General features: G+C 39.5%; 1 protein-coding gene across 1 annotated transcript in view; it reads right to left on the bottom strand.

The window, feature by feature from the left end:
- Window positions 1-531: 531 nt before the first annotated feature.
- The window catches only part of CNTD1 (cyclin N-terminal domain containing 1), a 238,998-nt gene continuing 219,367 nt past the window's right edge, over window positions 532-20,162 (bottom strand). Inside the window, exon 7 of the mRNA XM_053717997.1 lies at window positions 532-700. Within this exon, the coding sequence (XP_053573972.1) occupies window positions 593-700 (108 nt within the window). The 3' untranslated portion in view covers window positions 532-592. The remainder of the gene's footprint in view (window positions 701-20,162) is intronic.

Genomic DNA, 20,162 nt, shown 5'->3' with positions numbered 1-20,162 from the left:
AATCTGTTTCATTCTCTTGGTATCATTTGTTGAAGGAGCAGCAATGCACTACTAGTTTCTAACTGAACACATGGGTGAGCCAATCACAGTCAATATATATATATGCAGCCACCAATCAACAGCTAGAACCTAGGTTCTCTGCTGCTCATGAACTTGCCTAGATAAACCTTTCAGCAAATGATAAGAGAAGGAAGCAAATTAAATAATAGAAGTAAATTGGAAAATTGTTTAAAATTGTATTCTCTATCTGAATCATGAAAGAAAAATTTTGGGTTTCATGTTCCTTTAAATGGTTTTTGATTTACATACATTTTACTGGACAGCCAGCTGAAATACCAAACTAACTACAAATAAAAAAAAACACACGTATAAGAAAGAATTTGCATGGACTGTTCTAAAAATAAATAAAAGCTAATGAGAGTGGTATTTTTGTTAAATAAAATTAGGGAAAGGTTACTTGACATCGGAATGTAACTTTTTTTTTATTGAACAGAGATAAGTGTTTCCAACAACACAATAATTTAAGCAATAAGTCAAACAAAAGAAACCTTTCTGAAGTATCTCAGTTATTAATTTATAAATCAAGTAAATATTACTTTATGAGATCAGTGACTCCAACACATTGCTTCAGTATCACTGATGATATTTCAAATGTGCTGCTTACTGTGATTCCTGTAATGCACTGTAGATGGTCCAACACCTTGAAAAGCAGAAAAAAAAAATACAAATGTATATTTATAATGAATTTTTTTGGATGGATACTAGTTGTCTGCCAAATGTTTCAATGGTCCAATTTTAAAATTACATTCTGATAATCTTAAAGTGATGGTAAATTCACTTCCATAACTTCACATAGTATGAAAACTCTTCTCCTAACTAGCATATTGATATGCTTATTTTGTTCCAATGTCAAATCTACTTTTAATACCCAGCGTTTTTGTCAGGCTCCGTTACCTGATTCAATGCAGCCTCTCTGAATAATTTTCCCTTAGGCTTCTTTGACTGGCAGCTTTTGCAGCCAATCAGAGTCTCACCATGTACCCCATGTAAGTTAATAACAGCACTCTCCCATGCTTGGAACTCAGGCTGGAAGTTGAACTGCGCAAATGCAACTGCTACGCTATTTGCGCAACATAAACAATGAGGCTGCTTACTGTTAACATACTGTAAGTAGCTTTACTGTTTATGTTGCGCAAATAGCTTAGCAGTTGCGTTTGCGCAGGGAGCGTGCTGTTATTAACTTACATGGGGTGCATAGTGAGGCTCTGATTGGCTGAAAGAGCTGCCAGTCAAAGAAGCCTAAGGGAAAATTATTCAGAGAGGCTGCATTGAATCAGGTAACGGAGCCTGACAAAAATGCTCAGTATTAAAAGTAGGTTTGACATTGGAACAAAATAAGCATATCAATATGCTAGTTAGGAGAAGAGTTTTCATACTATGTGAAGTTATGGAAGTGAATTTACCATCACTTTAATATAATTAGTAAATGTTTTCTAAAATAAAGTAGTAATTTGCATTTCAGAATGTCTTGTGTATATATAATTAATATTAGGCTTATTATGGCATTTCATAGACAGTAGCGTGAATTGCTTCGTGGTCCTGGATGTCCGACCGCTAACGGCTTCTGTATAGGATATGAGGGATATATTACACTCTCACCTGCTCTTCTTCTGACCGATATAGACACTTCGTTCTGGTCACACCGTCTCGTAAGCCCTCCAGGATCACTGATATTCCACTCTCTCGTGGTTTAGAGATTTCCCTTTGGCGTCTGACGTCACGATACACGTGCTTAGTTGCGGCCAATCAGTGAGTGAGTCATCCAAGCTGGCAGCGTTACTCCTCTCCTATATGATAAGCCGGTCTTGGCGTCCGTTCTGTGCTGACTTACCCGGAGTCCCCTCAGGTGGGCTGGATTGCCCTTTTACAGTACACACCGGCCCTCTTCCAGGTCGGATATGCATGAATTCCAAAACAATGGTACTGTTTAAGATAAAAGTTCTCTTTATTAGGACAAGTTAAAACAAAGTTGCTCACGTGCAGTAATATTAAAAATCAAAAACACTACTTAAAGGCCAGACTGGCCTTTAAGTAGTGTTTTTGATTTTTAATATTACTGCACGTGAGCAACTTTGTTTTAACTTGTCCTAATAAAGAGAACTTTTATCTTAAACAGTACCATTGTTTTGGAATTTATTATGGCATTTGTCAGACTTTAAAGGTATAGTCTAGTCAAAATTAAACTCTCTTGATTCAGATAGGGCATGCAATTTTAAACAACTTTCCAATTTACTTTTATCATCAAATTTGCTTTGTTTTCTTGGTATTCTTTGTTTGAAAGCTAAACCTAGGTAGGTTCATATGCTAATTTCTAAGCCCTTAAAGGCCATCTCTTATCCCAGTGGAGGTGGCCTCAGTGGAGTTTTTTTATGAGTGAGCACTGATTTACTAAAATGCAATTCTGAAAAGAAATGAGATATGGGGGCAGTCTGCAGAGGGTTAGATACAAGGTAATCACAGAGGTAAAAAGTATATTAATAGTGTTGGTTTTGCAAAACTGGGGAATGGATAATAAAGGGATTAGCTATCTTATTAAACAATAAACATTTTCAAGTAGACTGTCCCTTTAAGGAAATCTTATCTCACACCACTATTGCATTAGTGAACCAATACTTCTATTGATACAGATACAGCATACAATTTTAAATACATTTCCAATTTATTTCTATTATTGATTTCGCTTCATTCTCTTGGTATCCTTTGTTGAAGGAACAACAATGCTCTACCGGGAGCTAGCTGAGCACATCTGGTGAGCAAAAAGAGCATATGTGTGCAGCCATCAATCAGCAGTTAGCTCCCAGTAGCTCACTGCTGCTCCTGATCCTACATTTCAGTTTCTAGAGAATCTGGCTCCCAGGGTAAAAGTCTAAAATGTGACAAACAGAGGTATTCACAGACATCCACAGACACTCATATGCACCCATAGTAATCCACATGCATAATCAAGCACAAAAAGAAAATTTATGCTTACCTGATAAATTTATTTCATTTTTGACACGATGAGTCCACGGATCATCTTAATTACTAATGGGATATCCACCTCCAATCAGCCAATCAGATTGAGCTTGCATTCTATTGGCTGTTCCGATCAGCCAATAGAATGCGAGCTCAATCTGATTGGCTGATCGGATCAGCCAATCGGATTGAACTTGATTCTGATTGGCTGATTCCATCAGCCAATCAGAATTTTCCTACCTTAATTCCGATTGGCTGATAGAATCCTATCAGCCAATCGGAATTCGAGGGACGCCATCTTGGATGACGTCATTTAAAGGAACCGTCATTCGGCTAGTAGGCGTCGGGAGAAGAGGATGTTCCGCGTCGGATGGAAGATGATGGCTCCCGAAGAAAGAAGATTGAAGATGCCGTTGATAGAAGACTTCATCCGGATCATGGACCTCTTCAGCTCCCGCTTGGATGAAGACTTCATCCGGATCATGGACCTCTTCAGCTCCCGCTTGGATGATGACTTCAGCCGGATCATGGACCTCTTCAGCCCCCCGCTTGGGCTTGGATCAGGACATCGGAGGAGCTCTTCTGGATCGATCGGTGAACCTGGTATGGTGAAGATAAGGTAGAAAGATCTTCAGGGGCTTAGTGTTAGGTTTATTTAAGGGGGGTTTGGGTTATATTAGGGGTATGTGGGTGGTGGGTTGTAATGTGGGGGGGGGGGTATTGTATGTTTTTTTTTTACAGGCAAAAGAGCTGAACTTCTTGGGGCATGCCCCGCAAAGGGCCCTGTTCAGGGCTGGTAAGGTAAAAGAGCTTTGAACTTTAGTAATTTAGAATAGGGTAGGGCATTTTTTTATTTTGGGGGGCTTTGTTATTTTATTAGGGGGCTTAGAGTAGGTGTAATTAGTTTAAAATTGTTGTAATATTTTTCTTATGTTTGTAAATATTTTTTTATTTTTTGTAACTTAGTTCTTTTTTATTTTTTCTACTTTAGTTAGTTTATTTCATTGTAGTTATTTGTAGGTATTGTATTTAATTAATTTATTGATTGTGTAGTGTTAGGTTTAATTGTAGGTAATTGTAGGTATTTTATTTAATTAATTTATTGATAGTGTAGTGTTAGGTTTAATTGTAACTTAGGTTAGGATTTATTTTACAGGTAATTTTGTAATTATTTTAACTAGGTAGCTATTAAATAGTTCTTAACTATTTAATAGCTATTGTACCTGGTTAAAATAAATACAAAGTTACCTGTAAAATAAATATAAATCCTAAAATAGCTATAATATAATTATAATTTATATTGTAGCTATATTAGGATTTATTTTACAGGTAAGTATTTAGCTTTAAATAGGAATAATTTATTTAATAAGAGTTAATTAATTTCGTTAGATTTAAATTATATTTAACTTAGGGGGGTGTTAGGGTCAGGGTTAGACTTAGCTTTAGGGGTTAATACATTTATTAGAATAGCGGTGAGCTCCGGTCGGCAGATTAGGGGTTAATGTTTGAAGTTAGGTGTCGGCGATGTTAGGGAGGGCAGATTAGGGGTTAATACTATTTATTATAGGGTTAGTGAGGCGGATTAGGGGTTAATAACTTTATTATAATAGCGGTGCAGTCCGCTCGGCAGATTAGGGGTTAATAAGTGTAGGCAGGTGGAGGCGACGTTGTGGGGGGCAGGTTAGGGGTTAATAAATATAATATAGGGGTCGGCGGTGTTAGGGGCAGCAGATTAGGGGTACATAGCTATAATGTAGGTGGCGGCGCTTTGCGGTCGGCAGATTAGGGGTTAATTATTGTAGGTAGCTGGCGGCGACGTTGTGGGGGGCAGGTTAGGGGTTAATAAATATAATACAGGGGTTGGCAGTGTTAGGGGCAGCAGATTAGGGGTACATAAGTATAACGTAGGTGGCGGTCGGCAGATTATGGGTTAAAAAAATGTAATCGAGTGGCGGCGATGTGGGGGGACCTCGGTTTAGGGGTACATAGGTAGTTTATGGGTGTTAGTGTACTTTAGAGCACAGTAGTTAAGAGCTTTATGAACCGGCGTTAGCCCAGAAAGCTCTTAACTACTGACTTTTTTCTGCGGCTGGAGTTTTGTCGTTAGAATTCTAACTCTCACTTCTAAATACCGGAGATAGAAAGATCCCATTGAAAAGATAGGATACGCAAATGACGTAAGGGGATCTGCGGTATGGAAAAGTCGCGGCTGAAAAGTGAGCGTTAGACCCTTTTTTGACTGACTCCAAATACCGGCGGTAGCCTAAAACCAGCGTTAGGAGCCTCTAACGCTGGTTTTCACGGCTACCGCCAAACTCCAAATCTAGGCCTATGAGTCCACGGATCATCTTAATTACTAATGGGATTCAATACCCAAGCTAGAGTACACAGATGACACGGGAGGGACAAAACAGGGAACCTAAATGGAAGGCACCACTGCTTGAAGAACCTTTCTCCCAAAAGCTTTTGGGAGAAAGGTTCTTCAAGCAGTGGTGCCTTCCGTTTAGGTTCCCTAAATTTGTAAAACTTTGAAAAAGTGTGAAGAGAGGACCAAGTTGCAGCCTTGCAAATCTGCTCCACAGAAGCATCATTTTTAAATGCCCATGAGGAAGCAACAGCCCTCGTGGAATGAGCTGTAATTCTCTCAGGAGGCTGCTGTCCAGCAGTCTCATATGCAAAACGTATGATGCTCTTCAGCCAAAAAGAATGAGAAGTAGCCGTAGCTTTCTGTCCCTTGCAATTTCCTGAGAAAACCACAATCAAAGAAGAAGACTGACGAAAATCCTTAGTCGCCTGCAGGTAAAACTTTAAAGCATGGACCACGTCCAAATTGTGCAAAAGTCTTTCCTACTTAGAAGAAGGATTAGAACACAAAGAAGGCACAACAATCTCCTGATTAATGTTCCAATCAGAAACAACCTTAGGAAGAAATCCTATTCTGGCACGCAAAACTACCTTATCTGCATGGAAAATAAGATAAGGAGACTCATACTGTAATGACGAGAGTTCTGATACTCTCAGAGCAGAAGAAATAGCCACAAGAAATAAAACCTTCCAAGATAACAACTTAATATCTAAGGAATGCATAGGCTCAAACGGAGCCCCTTGAAGAACATTGAGAGCTAAATTAAGACTCCATGGAGGAGTAACTGGTTTAAACACAGGCCTGATCCTCACCAAGGCCTGACAAAAAGATTGTACATCTGGGACATCCGCCAGACATTTGTGTAACAAAACAGATAATGCCGAGATTTGACCCTTTAGGGAACTCGTCGATAAACCTTTCTCCAAACCTTCTTGGAGAAAAGATTACATTTTAGGAATCCTAACTCTATTCCATGAGTAGCCTTTGGATTCACACCAGTAAAGATATTTACGCCAAATCTTATGGTAAATTCTTCTAGTTACAGGCTTCCGAGCCTGAATCATGGTCTCTATGACCGAATCAGAATACCCCCGCTTAGATAAGATTAAGCGTTCAATCTCCAAGCAGTCCGCTTCAGAGAAACTAGATTTGGGTGAAAGAAGGGTCCCTGAATCAGAAGGTCTTTCCGCAACGAAAGTCTCCAAGGTGGTAGAGATGTCATCTCCACTAGATCTGCATACCAAATCCTGCAAGGCCAGGCCGGTGCTATGAGGATCACCGGGGTCCTTTCCTGCTTGATTCGAGCAATTACTCGAGGAAGAAGAACAAACGGAGGAAACAGGTATGCTAGATTGAAAGTCCAAGGGGCCGCCAGAGCATCTATCAGTTCCGCCTGGGGGTCCGTGGATCTCGACCCGTATCTCCGGAGCTTGGCATTCTGTCGCGATGCCATGAGATCTAATTCCGGCCAACCCCACTTGAGAATCAGGCTGGAAAACACTTCCGGGTGGAGTTCCCACTCCCCCGGATGAAAGGTCTGCCTGCTCAGGAAATCCGCCTCCCAGTTGTCCACCCCTGGGATGTGGATCGCCGATAGACAGCAAGAATGGGCCTCCGCCCATTGGATTATTTTGGATACCTCTGTCATTGCCAAGGAACTCCTCGTTCCCCCCTGATGATTGATGTAGTCCACTGATGTTATGTTGTCCGACTGGAACCTGATAAACTGTGCCAAGGCTAACTGGGACCACTTCAGAAGAGCATTGTAGATCGCTCTTAGTTCCAGAATGTTTATGGGTAAAGCAGACTCTGACTGAGTCCATATTCCCTGAGCCTTTAGAGAGCCCCAGACTGCTCCCCACCCTAGAAGGCTGGCATCTGCTGTCACAAACACCCAAGAAGGTCTGCGAAAGCATGTTCCCTGGGAGAGATGATCCAGAGACAACCACCATTGAAGAGAGTCCCTTGTCTCCTGCTCCAGGTCCGAATAATCTCCGTTCCACTGTCTCAGCATGTTCAACTGCAGAGCTCTGAGATGGAAGCGAGCAAATGGGATGATATCCATTGCCGCCACCATCAACCCGATTAACTCCATGCATTGAGCCACTGATGGTCGAGGAGTGGACTGAAGGGCTAGACAAGTATCGATAATCTTTAATTTCCTGACCTCTGTCAGAAATATCTTCATAGACAGAGAGTCTATTATGGTTATTAGGAAAGTTACCCTTGTGTTTGGAACTAAGGAATTATTTTCTAAATTTACCTTCCAGCCGTGGGATCTTAGGAAGGACAACACCAAGTCCGTGTGTGATCTTGCTAGCTGAAAGGATGGCGCCTGAACTAGAATGTCGTCCAGATAAGGCACCACTGCAATGCCTTTTGATCGAAGTACCGCCAACAGAGATCCCAGAACCTTTGTGAAGATTCTGGGAGCTGTGGCAAGACCGAAAGGAAGAGCCACAAACTGGTAGTGTTTGTCCAGAAAGGCAAACCTTAAGAACTTGTGATGATCCTTGTGAATGGGAACATGTAGATAGGCGTCCTTTAAATCCACTGTTGTCATAAATTGACCCTCTTGGATCAATGGAAGAATGGAACGAATAGTTTCCATCTTGAAGGACGGTACCCTGAGAAACGTGTTTAGACTCTTGAGGTCTAGAATTGGTCTGAAGATTCCCTCTTTTTTGGGAACAACAAATAGATTGGAATAAAACCCCAGTCCCTGTTCCTGAATTGGAATGGGAACAATCACTCCCAGAGCGGAGAGGTCTCCTACACAGTGTAAGAACACCTCTCTCTTTGTCCGGTCTGCAGATAATATTGAAATTAGAAATCTGCCTCTGGGAGGAAAAATCTTGAACTCCAGTTTGTATCCCTGAGACACTATTTCTATTGCCCAGGGATCCTGGACATCCCGAATCCAGGCTTGAACAAAGAAGGATAGTCTGCCCCCTACCTGATCCAGTCCCAGATCGTGGGCATGCCCTTCATGCTGTCTTAGAATAACCAACTGGCTTCTTGGACTGCTTTCCCTTGTTCCAAGACTGGCTGGGTCTCCATGTAGGTTTAGACTGTTCCTGCTTAGAAGAGGAAGAGAAAGAGTTTGCTTTGAAATTTTGAAAGGAAAGAAAATTGCTCTGTCGTCCTTTTTGTTTATTTCTCTTGTCTTGCGGGAAAAGATGATCCTTACCTCCCGTGATATCCGAAATAATCTCCTTGAGATCTGGTCCAAACAAAGTCTTCCCCTTGTATGGAATGGCTAGAAGCTTAGACTTAGAAGACACATCCGCAGACCAGGGTTTTAAACATAAGGCTCTGCGGACCAAGACAGAAAAACTTGATATCTTTGCTCCCAATTTGATAACTTGAAGGGAAGCGTCCGAAATAAAGGCATTTGCAAGTTTAAGAGCCTTTATCCTATCTTGGATCTCATCCAGAGAAGTCTCAGTCCTGAGGGCCTCAGATAGCGTATCAAACCAATATGCCACCGCACTAGTAACGGTGGCAATGCACAAAGCCAGCTGCCACTGCAGACCCTGGTGTACATACATTTTCTTGACCAACCCCTCTAACTTTTTATCCATAGGGTCTTTGAAAGCACAACTATCTTCTATGGGAATATTAGTTATTTAGCAAGGGTAGAAACAGCTCCTTCTACCTTAGGAACCGTTTGCCAAGCCTCCTTAACAGTGTCAGCTATTGGAAACATTTTCTTAAAAATGGGAGAGGGAGAAAAGGGGATACCCGGTCTCTCCCACTCCTTAGTAATGATTTCAGTAGCTCTTTTAGGAACTGGAAATACATCTGTATAGGAAGGAACCTCAAAATATCTGTCCAGTTTACTGCTGAGGGACAACCACCACTGTGGAGTCACTATCGTCCAAGGTAATCAAAACCTCCCTAAGAAGTAGACGAAGTCACTATCGTCCAAGGTAATCAAAACCTCCCTAAGAAGTAGACAAAGGTGTTCTAGTTTAAATCTGAAAGATACCACCTCTGAGTCTGTCAGGGGTAATAAACCCTCTGAATCTGAAATTTCTCCTTCAGAAGCTACTGAAGACTTAAGAGAAGCTATGTCTTGTAGTGAAAGGGACTACAGCGGAACCGCAGGGCACTGCTTGTGAGGGCAGTAAAATTTAGGACGTTTGGGGAGAAAGCTGCGGCATAAATTGACCTTCAACATTACACTCCTGGACAACATCTGCCTTAGAGGAGACAGGCTCTGAAAAATCTTATCCCTATAACTCACAGTCCTTTGAATACATGAAGGACAGAAAGGGATTGGTGGTTCCACATTAGCGTCAAAACATAAAGCACAGGTGAAGCACAGGTGACATCTTGCAAGTCCCCTTGGTCCATGCTTGCACACAATTTACCAATAATCAATAAAAAATTAGCAAACTAGATTGAAATATTGATTTTTTACAGAACCATTACTGTCTCTTTAAATTTAAAACGGTCCTTATTCTTTTTTGCAGCAGGATGACACAAAAACGATCCTATGTACTAAAAGAAGTTCATTTTGTCACAAAAAAATGGTTAACTTGCCCCAACCTCAGCACCTCAGCCTCTGCTGAAGTGCTCCTACCTGCCAGAATATCGTTAAGATATGTTGCACAATGATCTTTCCTCTCAGATACCGCAATAAAATGCTTGTAAACCACTTGATTCAGGAAGTACTCCGTGTCTGTACTAAAAGCGCATGTCTCACATGTGACTCCAGAACAGACCTGAAAACTGCGCAATGAGGAAGAGCTAGTAGCGCTACTGAATGGCGCCAAAAACAGAACCGGAAGGACTGCCCATCATGGGCATGGCCTAACCCATACATTTTAAACAGTGAAACCACCGGAGTCATAATTAAGTCTCTCAAATTCAGCAAACTGCTTTCTCCAGCCCCAGTGCCCTTTCATATGCTGCCCCAAGTATCTTTCACCCAGGAAAGAAAACGATGTCCCACATAAAGCACCACTTAAATAAAAAGAGCCCTTTATGTCTATGTGCCATTCCAATTCTCTGAGTCCTTATCCCCAGAAATAAGGTAGCACTTACCTTGTCTCAAGCCTGAGCGCTGCCTTTGCTGCCAGGCAGAAGAGGTCCTGTCCCTCACATCGACCTGAGAAAATAGAAATTCTGACTGACTAAAAATCTCAGACTAAAGGATAAGGGCAGCAAGTAAATCATGGGAGGCTGACAAGTTCCCATTGCTCTAAAGCCACCAAAGCTCTACTGTAGAGACTGATATGGACTACGGCTACACCCTAGAACAAAGCAGCACAATCTGGCACTACTTTAAAAATAATAAAAACTCTTGATTGAAGAATCTAATCTAACACCTCACTTTACCTCTTCCTATCACTAACGTAGGCAAAGAGAATGACTGGGGTGGGAGGGAAGGGAGGAGCTGTTTGGCAGCTCTGCTGTGGTGCTCTTTGCCTCCTCCTGCTAACCAGGAGGTGGATATCCCATTAGTAATTATGATCCGTGGACTCATCGTGTCTTAAAAAAGTGTAAACTCAGGCAATTTCTTTTGTGATTGTAACTTTGGGGTAATTTTTTTTAGAAAGTATCATTATAATTCCAACAGCTGTTATATATGACAGAGTGAAATGGCGATGGGGTTAATAATAAGTTTTCAAACTGGAATTCCCAGTCCCCTTATTCACAATACTTTTCCTAAATACTTTTGCTTTAGGATTTAACTTTTACACAAGTTCAGAAATGCAGTGTGCCCCTGGGCTTTATAAATGTCCTTTTATTATAGACACCAGCTCAACAATGTGTAAAGAATGCCACAAATAAAAAGCCCATAGTTCTTAATATGCCCCCTTAATAAACATTAAACAGGTTAATAAATGGGCACTGTAAACAATACAAGTATGAAATAAATTGTAAAAGTTGCATTATGAACAGAGGACTCCTATGAAAGCAACTTTATGGTCTCTCATACAGAGAAAATATAGAATAAATAAGCAATGAAGAGATAACTTCAATCACTAGACCCTCCCAGGGTTAGATATGTTGAGAGCAGTGTAGCTGTTACAGAGCAGTGACTGCCCTTTTCATACATCCCTTTAAGCAAAGGTAGTCATATTTATCCCTTTTACATGTTACATGCAAAAATCTGATCCTTCCATGTTGAATTCCTTATACTACTTTAGTTTGAAGCCTATGTACTATAGAACTATCACCACATACTACATAAAAAGCTGTTAACTAATATTTTACCCCTTGGGTCATTGAAAAATTAATGTATCGGTTTATGAAACACACCTGACCTTACTTGATGTGTCTTCTTTTATGATGATGTAATAAAGCGCTGGATTTTAAACTTTGCTTATTGCTGAGTGCACAAGTTGTTATTTATCATTGAGGATGAGTATGGTGGAACTCTTTTTCCGGGCACCAGCATGGAAGAGCGATATTTGCATGCGAAGCCTCACAAGTGATTACCCTATCAGCTGGTTATAGATCTGTCAGCGTGAAGGGCACTGGTGATTCACTGAAGTCGGCTGCTATCGGTAAGTCTTGAGTGCTCTTTGTCAATATGTTGTTTGTTCCCAGTGTATAATACCCTTAGGCAACTACCCCCCATAACATCCCCTTTCTTTGCTGCTCCCAGGTGTCATCAAGGCAATGTACTCTCTCTGCTTTACCTATGGTTATAATAAATGCATTTATTAGATTTTTGTCTTTTGACTGGACTCTTAAAGAATCTGTCATTTGACTACTTTCATTTTCATTTGTCTATTTATCATCAGTATTTTCTTTAAAGGGACAGTCTACTCCAGATGTTTTATTGTTTAAAAAGATAACCAACACTGTTATATTAATATACTTTTTACCACTGTGATTACCTTGTATCTAAGCCTCTGCAGACTGTCCCCTTATTTCAGTTCTTTTTACAGACTTGCGTTTTAGCCATAAATAACTCTACAGGAGTGAGCACAATGTTTATCTATATGGCACACATGAACTAGCCCTGTCTAGCTGTAAATAACTGTCAAAATGCACTGAGATAAGAGACGGCCTTAGAAATTAGCATATGAGCCTACCTAGGTTTAGCCTTCAACAAAGAGAACAAAGCAAATTAAATGATAAAAGAAAGTTGAATCATAAAAGTTTAATTTTGATTAGACTGTCCCTTTAACATTGTTTGCTATAATTACCTAGCAGGCTCTTTTGTCTTGTTATTTTATTAATGCGGTTCTTTTTCCTGGCTTTCTTTCGGCATATGCTTCGGGTAGTGCAGTAGCCATCTTGGAATGTTGTTGCATATGTTTGTTATAATGAGAGCACAATGAGACCTAAATGACCACTGTGTTGCATAATTACTTTTGTTTAGGTCACTGTCTAAGGAATACTAGATTATTTTCTACACCTAGATTGTTTAGCAATACCCCTGTTTCATGTGCCCATATTGTTAAACAACATGCAGAAAGTAATTATTTCTCTAGAATGGCCCTTTAATAGCCTCCTCCCTCGAGTTATTAAGGGGTCAGATAAATCTGAGGTTATGGTTTAAACACTACAGAGCAACATAATATTGAACAATCTTCTAAAAATCTGATTCCTATTGTGATGAATGTTTCTGATCACTTAGGCCCCCAGTTGGTTCTCATAGTTTCGATTTGTATTTCAATTTTTTTTAGATCCTTCTGATCTATAGCCTAACGTCATTTTCGATCCTTTAAGCAAACCTCTTTTAGATCCCAGTGAAATAACACAGCCATGTATATATCCAAATTTACTCCTTCCCAAATAACTCTTTTTTTCAAAAAATGTTTAACCCCTTAACGACCGAGGACGTGCAGGGTACGTCCTCAAAAAAAAGGCAGTTAACGCCTGAGGACGTACCCTGCACGTCCTCGGTGTGGAAAGCAGCTGGAAGCCATCCTGCTCACTTCCAGCTGCTTTCCGGTTATTGCAGTGATGCCTCGATATTGAGGCATCTTGCAATAACCATTTTTAGCCATCCGATGTAGAGAGAGCCACTCTGTGGCCCTCTCTGCACTGGACATTAATGGCTAAGTTCGTTGGTGGGTGGGAGCGCCGGTGTGGGAGGCGGGTGGCGGCCATCGATGGCCCTGGATGATGCGGAGGTGGGCGGGATCGGGGGCGGGGATGCCCGGGGGAGCGCACGGACATGTGCACGGGGAGGCGGGGGCGGGCGCGTGCACGGGGAGGGAGCGGGTGGGAACCGCTGCACTACAGAAATATTTGAATTTGAAGTGGGGAAAAAGGGGGATATTATTTTTAATTTAGCTAGATCGGTATGGCTGGTGGGATGTTAGTCTGTGGGGGGGAAGCTACACTACAGAAAAAAATAAAAATAAAATAATAAAACACTTTTTTTGATGCAAACTGGGTACTGGCAGACAGCTGCCAGTACCCAAGATGGCCCCCAATAAGGCAGAGGGGGGGTTAGAGAGCTGTTTTAGGGGGGATCTGGGAGGTTGGGGGCTAAGAGGGGATCCTACATAGCAGCATATGTACATATGCTCTTTTTTTTTTTTTTAAATATTCAAAGATGCCTTTTATTTTAGTACTGGCAGACTTTCTGCCAGTACTTAAGATGGCAGGGACAATTGTGGGGTGGGGGAGGGAAGGGAGCTGTTTGGGAGGGATCAGGGGGTGTGATGTGTCAGATGGGAGGCTGATCTCTACACTAAAGCTAAAATTAACTGCAAACTCCCTACAAACTACCTAATTAACCCCTTCACTGCTGGGCATAATACACGTGTGGTGCGCAGCAGCATTTAGCGGCCTTCTAATTACCAAAAAGCAACGACAAAGCCATACATGTCTGCTATTTATAAAGAAAGGGGATCCCAGAGAAGCATTTACAACCATTTGTGCCATAATTGCACAAGCTGTTTGTAAATAATTTCAGTGAGAAACCTAAAATTGTGAAAAATTTAAAGTTTTTTTTAATTTGATCGCATTTGCCGGTGAAATGGTGGCATGAAATATACCAAAATGGGCCTAGATCAATACTTGGGGTTGTCTACTACACTATACTACAGCTAAAATTAACCCTAGAAGCTCCCTACATACTCCCTAATTAACCCATTCTCTGCTGGGCATAATACACATGTGGTGCGCAGTGGCATTTAGCAGCCTTCTAATTACCAAAAAGCAACGCCAAAGCCATACATGTCTGCTATTTCTAAAGAAAGGGGATCCCAGAGAAGCATTTCAAACCATTTGTGCAATAATTGCACAAGTTGTTTGTAAATAATTTCAGTGAGAAACCTAAAGTTTGTGAAAAAATTTGTGAAAAAGTGAACATTTTTTTTTTATTTGATCGCATTTGGCGGTGAAATGGTGGCATGAAATATACCAAAATGGGTCTAGATCAATACTTTGGGATGTCTTCTAAATAAATATATATATATACACATGTTAAAGGATATTCAGGGATTCCTGACAGATATCAGTGTCCCATTGTAACTAACGCTAATTTTGAAAAAAAGTGGTTTGGAAATAGCAAAGTGCTACTTGTATTTATTGCCTTATAACTTGCAAAAAAAGCAAAGAACATGTAAACATTGGGTATTTCTAAACCCAGGACAAAATTTAGAAACTATTTAGCATGGGTGTTTTTTGGTGGTTGTAGATGTGTAACATATTTTGGGGGTTAAAGTTAGAAAAAGTGTGTTTTTTTCCATTTTTTCATCATATTTTGTATTTTTTTTATAGCAAATGGTAGATTTTGAAAGTCCATTTAATGGCGAGAAAAATGGTATATAATATGTGTGGGTACAGTAAATGAGTAAGAGGAAAATTACAGATAAACACAAACACCGCAAAAATGTAAAAATAGCCTTGGTCCCAAACGGACAGAAAATGGAAAAGTGCTGTGGTCATTAAGGGGTTAAAAGCTTCTTGACAATCCTTCCAGGAGCAAACATAACTGAGTGTCTATGTCCATATTTCCTGGTGTAAGAAGCTGAAACCACAGAATTTGTCCACAAATTGTTTTCATTTCTAAGAATGACAAGGACCCACACAAGAGATCAGAGAAGGAATTAAAGAATATGTTAAAACAAATGCCTGAATTGCAGCACGTTTCAAACATATTTTAATCACTCCTTCAGATGAAAAATGTGCTTCATTTAATACGTTTTCATTCTATTAAGAAAATATTATTAGGTAACACTTCTGTTAATAACCTATGGTCTTAAAGGGACATTGCACTCTAAAAAAATGTTCACATATCTAATCTAAATCTCCTGTTGCACATTTTAAAGCCATTGTTGTTTTAAATATAAGCTTTAGGTATAATCTTCTTTTTGAAAATTTGTCTATTTGTCTATACATTGGAGTAACTTAAAATTTCAAAACATCTGAAATGCCATATTCATTACTGAGAGCTCTGCTAAACAGTTGATGATATCACTGCATCATGATAGAGACCTGTGCCTAGCTTTGTTAAAAGATAAAAAAAAAAAAAAAAGTTTTAGTGGCCGGTGGATAGCTTAGCCATCTTGCAACCAGGAGGTTGGGAGTTTGGATTTAGCTGCAGTTGATTTTTCTTCACTTTTCTGTGACCCTGTGTATGGAGGGAATTGGTCTGATGGTATTTCATGGACATCATTCCTTTTGCTATTTTCCATGACATGGAGAACTTTCGGATCTGTCTTAAAGGATAGATTTAGATCAGATGACAAGAGACTTTCTTCCATAGTATTTTTTCAGGAGTATCTATCTCCGGGTGCGTATTTCTGGAGATATTCCTGGGTGATGTGAACATGGATGCCAACCTGCTGGGCTGGTAAGCTGTCTGGGTCTTTAAGGATTTTGGACTAGGAAGTGTCTACTCTCCTCTTTAAACATCTAGGAGTTGAGAGCAATTCTGTAAAATAATAGGAGTAGTGTATCAGCGCTAATCTGTGTAACCTATAAAAAACACTCACAGATAGGTATATCTCCTTAAATACCTACTAGCATTGTGGGGTACCTTATTTTAGATCTATATATAAATATAGATTAAAAAAGAATCTGTGGCGCCACCTAGTGGCTGACTCTATATAGTTCTTAACTGAAAATATGAATAACCAAACAATTTTAAACAAATTGGGTTTTTCCAACTATAATTTTAATAATGGGCTCTATGGGCCTGATCAAATCTTGGGGTTCTAAGATTACAATATATATATAGATACGGTAAATATAGAGTTCCGTTAACGGGTACTTGTAAGGGGGTGATTTCCAAAAGATGGGCACTGGAATGGTTATTAATGACCAAAATATATATGAGAATACTGTAAAAATGTCCCTTCTTAGCCATTAGAAAAATTAAGGAAATGGAATACGTTTCTCACTTACTGAATTATCTCACTTATTAAGTAATTTAAAAGGGACACTTGCTATGCAACAAATATTATATGACAAATTTAATTTAAGTGTAGTATCAAAAATGCTACAAAATTTCTTCAATAAAAAAGTAATAAGTATCTTTATGATTCGATTAAAAAAGTACTTGGATACATAAAAACGTTACAAAACAAGCAAACATGTTGCAATACATTAACATGCATACATTCGAAGTTAAAAACAATTACTGCAATCTGCCGCAATAGCGGTGGTAAAAATACCCCCTAATAATCTTAGGGTTACTTTGCAAGATTAAACATGTAATGAAAATGGAACTTTTTCTTCTTCTGATTTTCCTAGAAGAAAAACAGAAAGGACAAGGGATCCTTGTCAGATGTATGACAAAGTTTTTAATAAAAAGGTGTCTTTAGTTACTTACACCATAACTTTGGTGTTGACGGATCGACGGTGGAATCCGGGCAAATCCTTTTCGTCCTCCTTCCGTTAAACGGGTGTTTAGTGGACTTGTTTTTTTCAAAACAATTTGACTCCGGTTTCTTTTTTTCTTCACCGCTTCCAAACCAGACTGCAGACAAACTACGGATCCCTGAATGGATCAAAACTCAGAGTAAAGCGTTTCGGCTTCAAGCCTTTCTCAAACTCTGAGTTTACAGACCATCTGCAGTTTACTTATACCCCCAATTTAAAGGGACATATCATGGTGATAAATTTAGCATTTAGGATTACACTCATAGTGAATGTCTTAGATTATAGTTGATTCTACGTTAACTCAGCTTTGCTTGCATTTATGTAATTAAGGATTATATAACTATAATCTACTAATTGTATAAACTTTTCTTTTAAATTATATATAATGCTTTTATCATATGTTTGGTTTTATAAGTTGCTGCAGATATTCTGTTTACAAAAAATGTTTTTGTCAACTTATATAATTTCCATATCATTGTAAAGTTAATGAAACTTTCTCTTAAATTTGACTACATTTTCTTCAACTATTTTGAGAATATGTTATCATTATACTTGTCTTTAATAATTGCTGAGATCATTTTTAGCATCTATCTTTTTAAATTTAGCTACTCGTCTTTTGATTGTAACTTATATAAAGACTATACTACTGTCTATTAGGAAGTTCAATATTTTAAAGATACTGATGGTATTACTTGGAATAAACAGTCTTTTAAAATGTCTGAAAGATATTAGAAAGGATCTGCTACTTCTAGTAATATCTAAATCTACTAAATTGGGTAGATTATACTATAAACGTATAGTAGGTCGGTATTCTCCTTAAGGAGCTGAGAAGGGACATTTTTACAATATTCTCAAATTTTTTGGTCATTAATAACCATTCCAGTGCCCATCTTTTGGAAATAACCCCCTTATTAGTACCCGTTAACAGGACTCTATATTTACCGTATCTATATAAATATATTGTAATCTTAGAACCCCACGATTTGATCAGGCCCATAGAGCCCATTATTAAAATTATAGTTGGAAAAACCCAATTTGTTTAAAATTGTTTGGTTATTCATATTCTCAGTTAAGACCTACATAGATTCAGCCACTAGTTGGCGCCACAGATTCTTTTTTAATCTATCCTTATATATAGATCTAAAATAAGGAACCCCACAGTTAAGAGCAATTCGCAATGCTCTGATGACTTGACCTCAGTCGTCCCTAGCTTGGTTCCAGTCGGACAATATCACCTCTAGGTTAGGGAGGAACTAGGGGTTCCTTAGCCATGTAGGAGGTGACTTGGATTGTTCAGTGGGAGGAAGCTCACATTTGCTGTCGGTCATCCACTTTCCAAGGGTGGACAATTGGGAGTTGGACTTCTAAACAGACTTATAATTCATCCTGGGGAGTGAGCATTTCCATCCGGAAGTGTTCTCTAGGTAGACCCTCACATGGGGGGTTTCAGGAGTTGACTTCTGTGGGCATTTCGACAGAACGACAAGTTGCAAAGGTAGGGTTTATGGTCATGTGATCCGCAGACCGTTCTTATAGATGTTCTGACGTTTTTCTTAGATTTCAGTTTTGCATACCTTTTTCCTCTGTCATTACTCGTATTTTCAGATGAGAGCGGCGGTGATTTTATTAGCCCCTGCGCGGCCTCGCAGGATCTTGTATGCAGACCTAGTGGAAATGTCATCTCTCCACCTTGGAGACTACCTCTGAGGAAGGACTTCTGATTCTTGGTCTTTTCCTTCATCTAAATCTCTGAAGCTGACTGCTTGAAGATTGGATGCTTAGTTTTGTCTAAGCGGGTTTTTTTCTGAATTTTTTATCCTTTCTCCAGGGTGGTCTGGAGAAGGGTTTGTCAGTCAGTACCTTGAAAGGTCAGTTTTCTGCATTTTGCAACATAAGCATCTGGTGGATGTGCCAGATGTGCAATCTTTTTGTCAGGCACTGGTCTACATCAGGCCTGTGTTTAAGTCGGTTGCTCCCCTTAGGGGTTTGCCCTTGTTCTTAAAGGTTTGCAGTAGGCTCTGTTTGAGCCTTTACTTTCCATAGATATTAAGTTGTTATTTTGGAAGGTTTTGTTTCTCATTGCTATCTTTTCTGCTTGGAGAGTCAAGTTGGAGCTCTCAGTTTTGCAGTGTGTTTCGCCTAGTTAGGTTTTCTTCCTAAGTGGTTTCGGATAGATATATTAAAGGGACACTGAACCCAAAATTTTTCTTTCGTGATTCAGATAGAGCATGCAATTTTAAGCAACTTTCTAATTTACTCCTATTATCAAATTTTCTTCATTCTCTTGGTATGTTTATTTGAAAAGCAAGAATGTAAGTTTAGATGCCAGCCCATTTTTGGTGAACAACCTGGGTTATCCTTGCTGATTGGACAGCACCAATAAACAAGTGCTGTCCATGGTTCTGAACCAAACATTTACTGGCCCCTTAGCTTAGATGCCTTATTTTTCAAATAAAGATAGCAAGAGAACAAAGAAAAATAGATAAGATAGAAATAAATGAGAAAGTTGCTTAAAATTGCATGCTCTATTTGAATCATGAAAGAAAAAAAATTGGGTTCAGTATCCCTTTAATTAGAAAATTGTTGTTCCTTCTCTGTGTTCTTATCTTTCTTCTCATAAGGAACATTTGTTGCACAACTTTGATGTTGTGTGTGCTTTTATTTTCTATTTACAGGCAACTAAGGATTGTCGCCAGTTTGCTGTTTGTTTCTCTGGGAAACATGAAGTTCAGAGAGCTTCAGCTACTTCTCTTTCTCTTTAGTTGAGTAGAATAATGCGTTTGGTTTATGAGACTGCTGGACAGCAGCCTCCTGAGAGAATTTCAGCTCATTTCACTAGGGCTGTCCCTTTTTCTTGGGCTTTCAAGAAGGAAGTTTCTGTAGAACAGATTTGCAAGGCTGCAACTTTGTCCTCTCTGCATACTTTTTCCAAATTTGATATTTTTGTCTCAGCTGAGGCTTCTTTTGGGAGAAA

The sequence above is a fragment of the Bombina bombina genome, chromosome 1 (assembly GCF_027579735.1).
Source record: "Bombina bombina isolate aBomBom1 chromosome 1, aBomBom1.pri, whole genome shotgun sequence".
Taxonomy (NCBI): domain Eukaryota; kingdom Metazoa; phylum Chordata; class Amphibia; order Anura; family Bombinatoridae; genus Bombina; species Bombina bombina.
The sequence above is the reverse complement of the archived record's forward strand: the minus strand, read 5'-3'. Positions and strand labels throughout refer to the sequence as shown.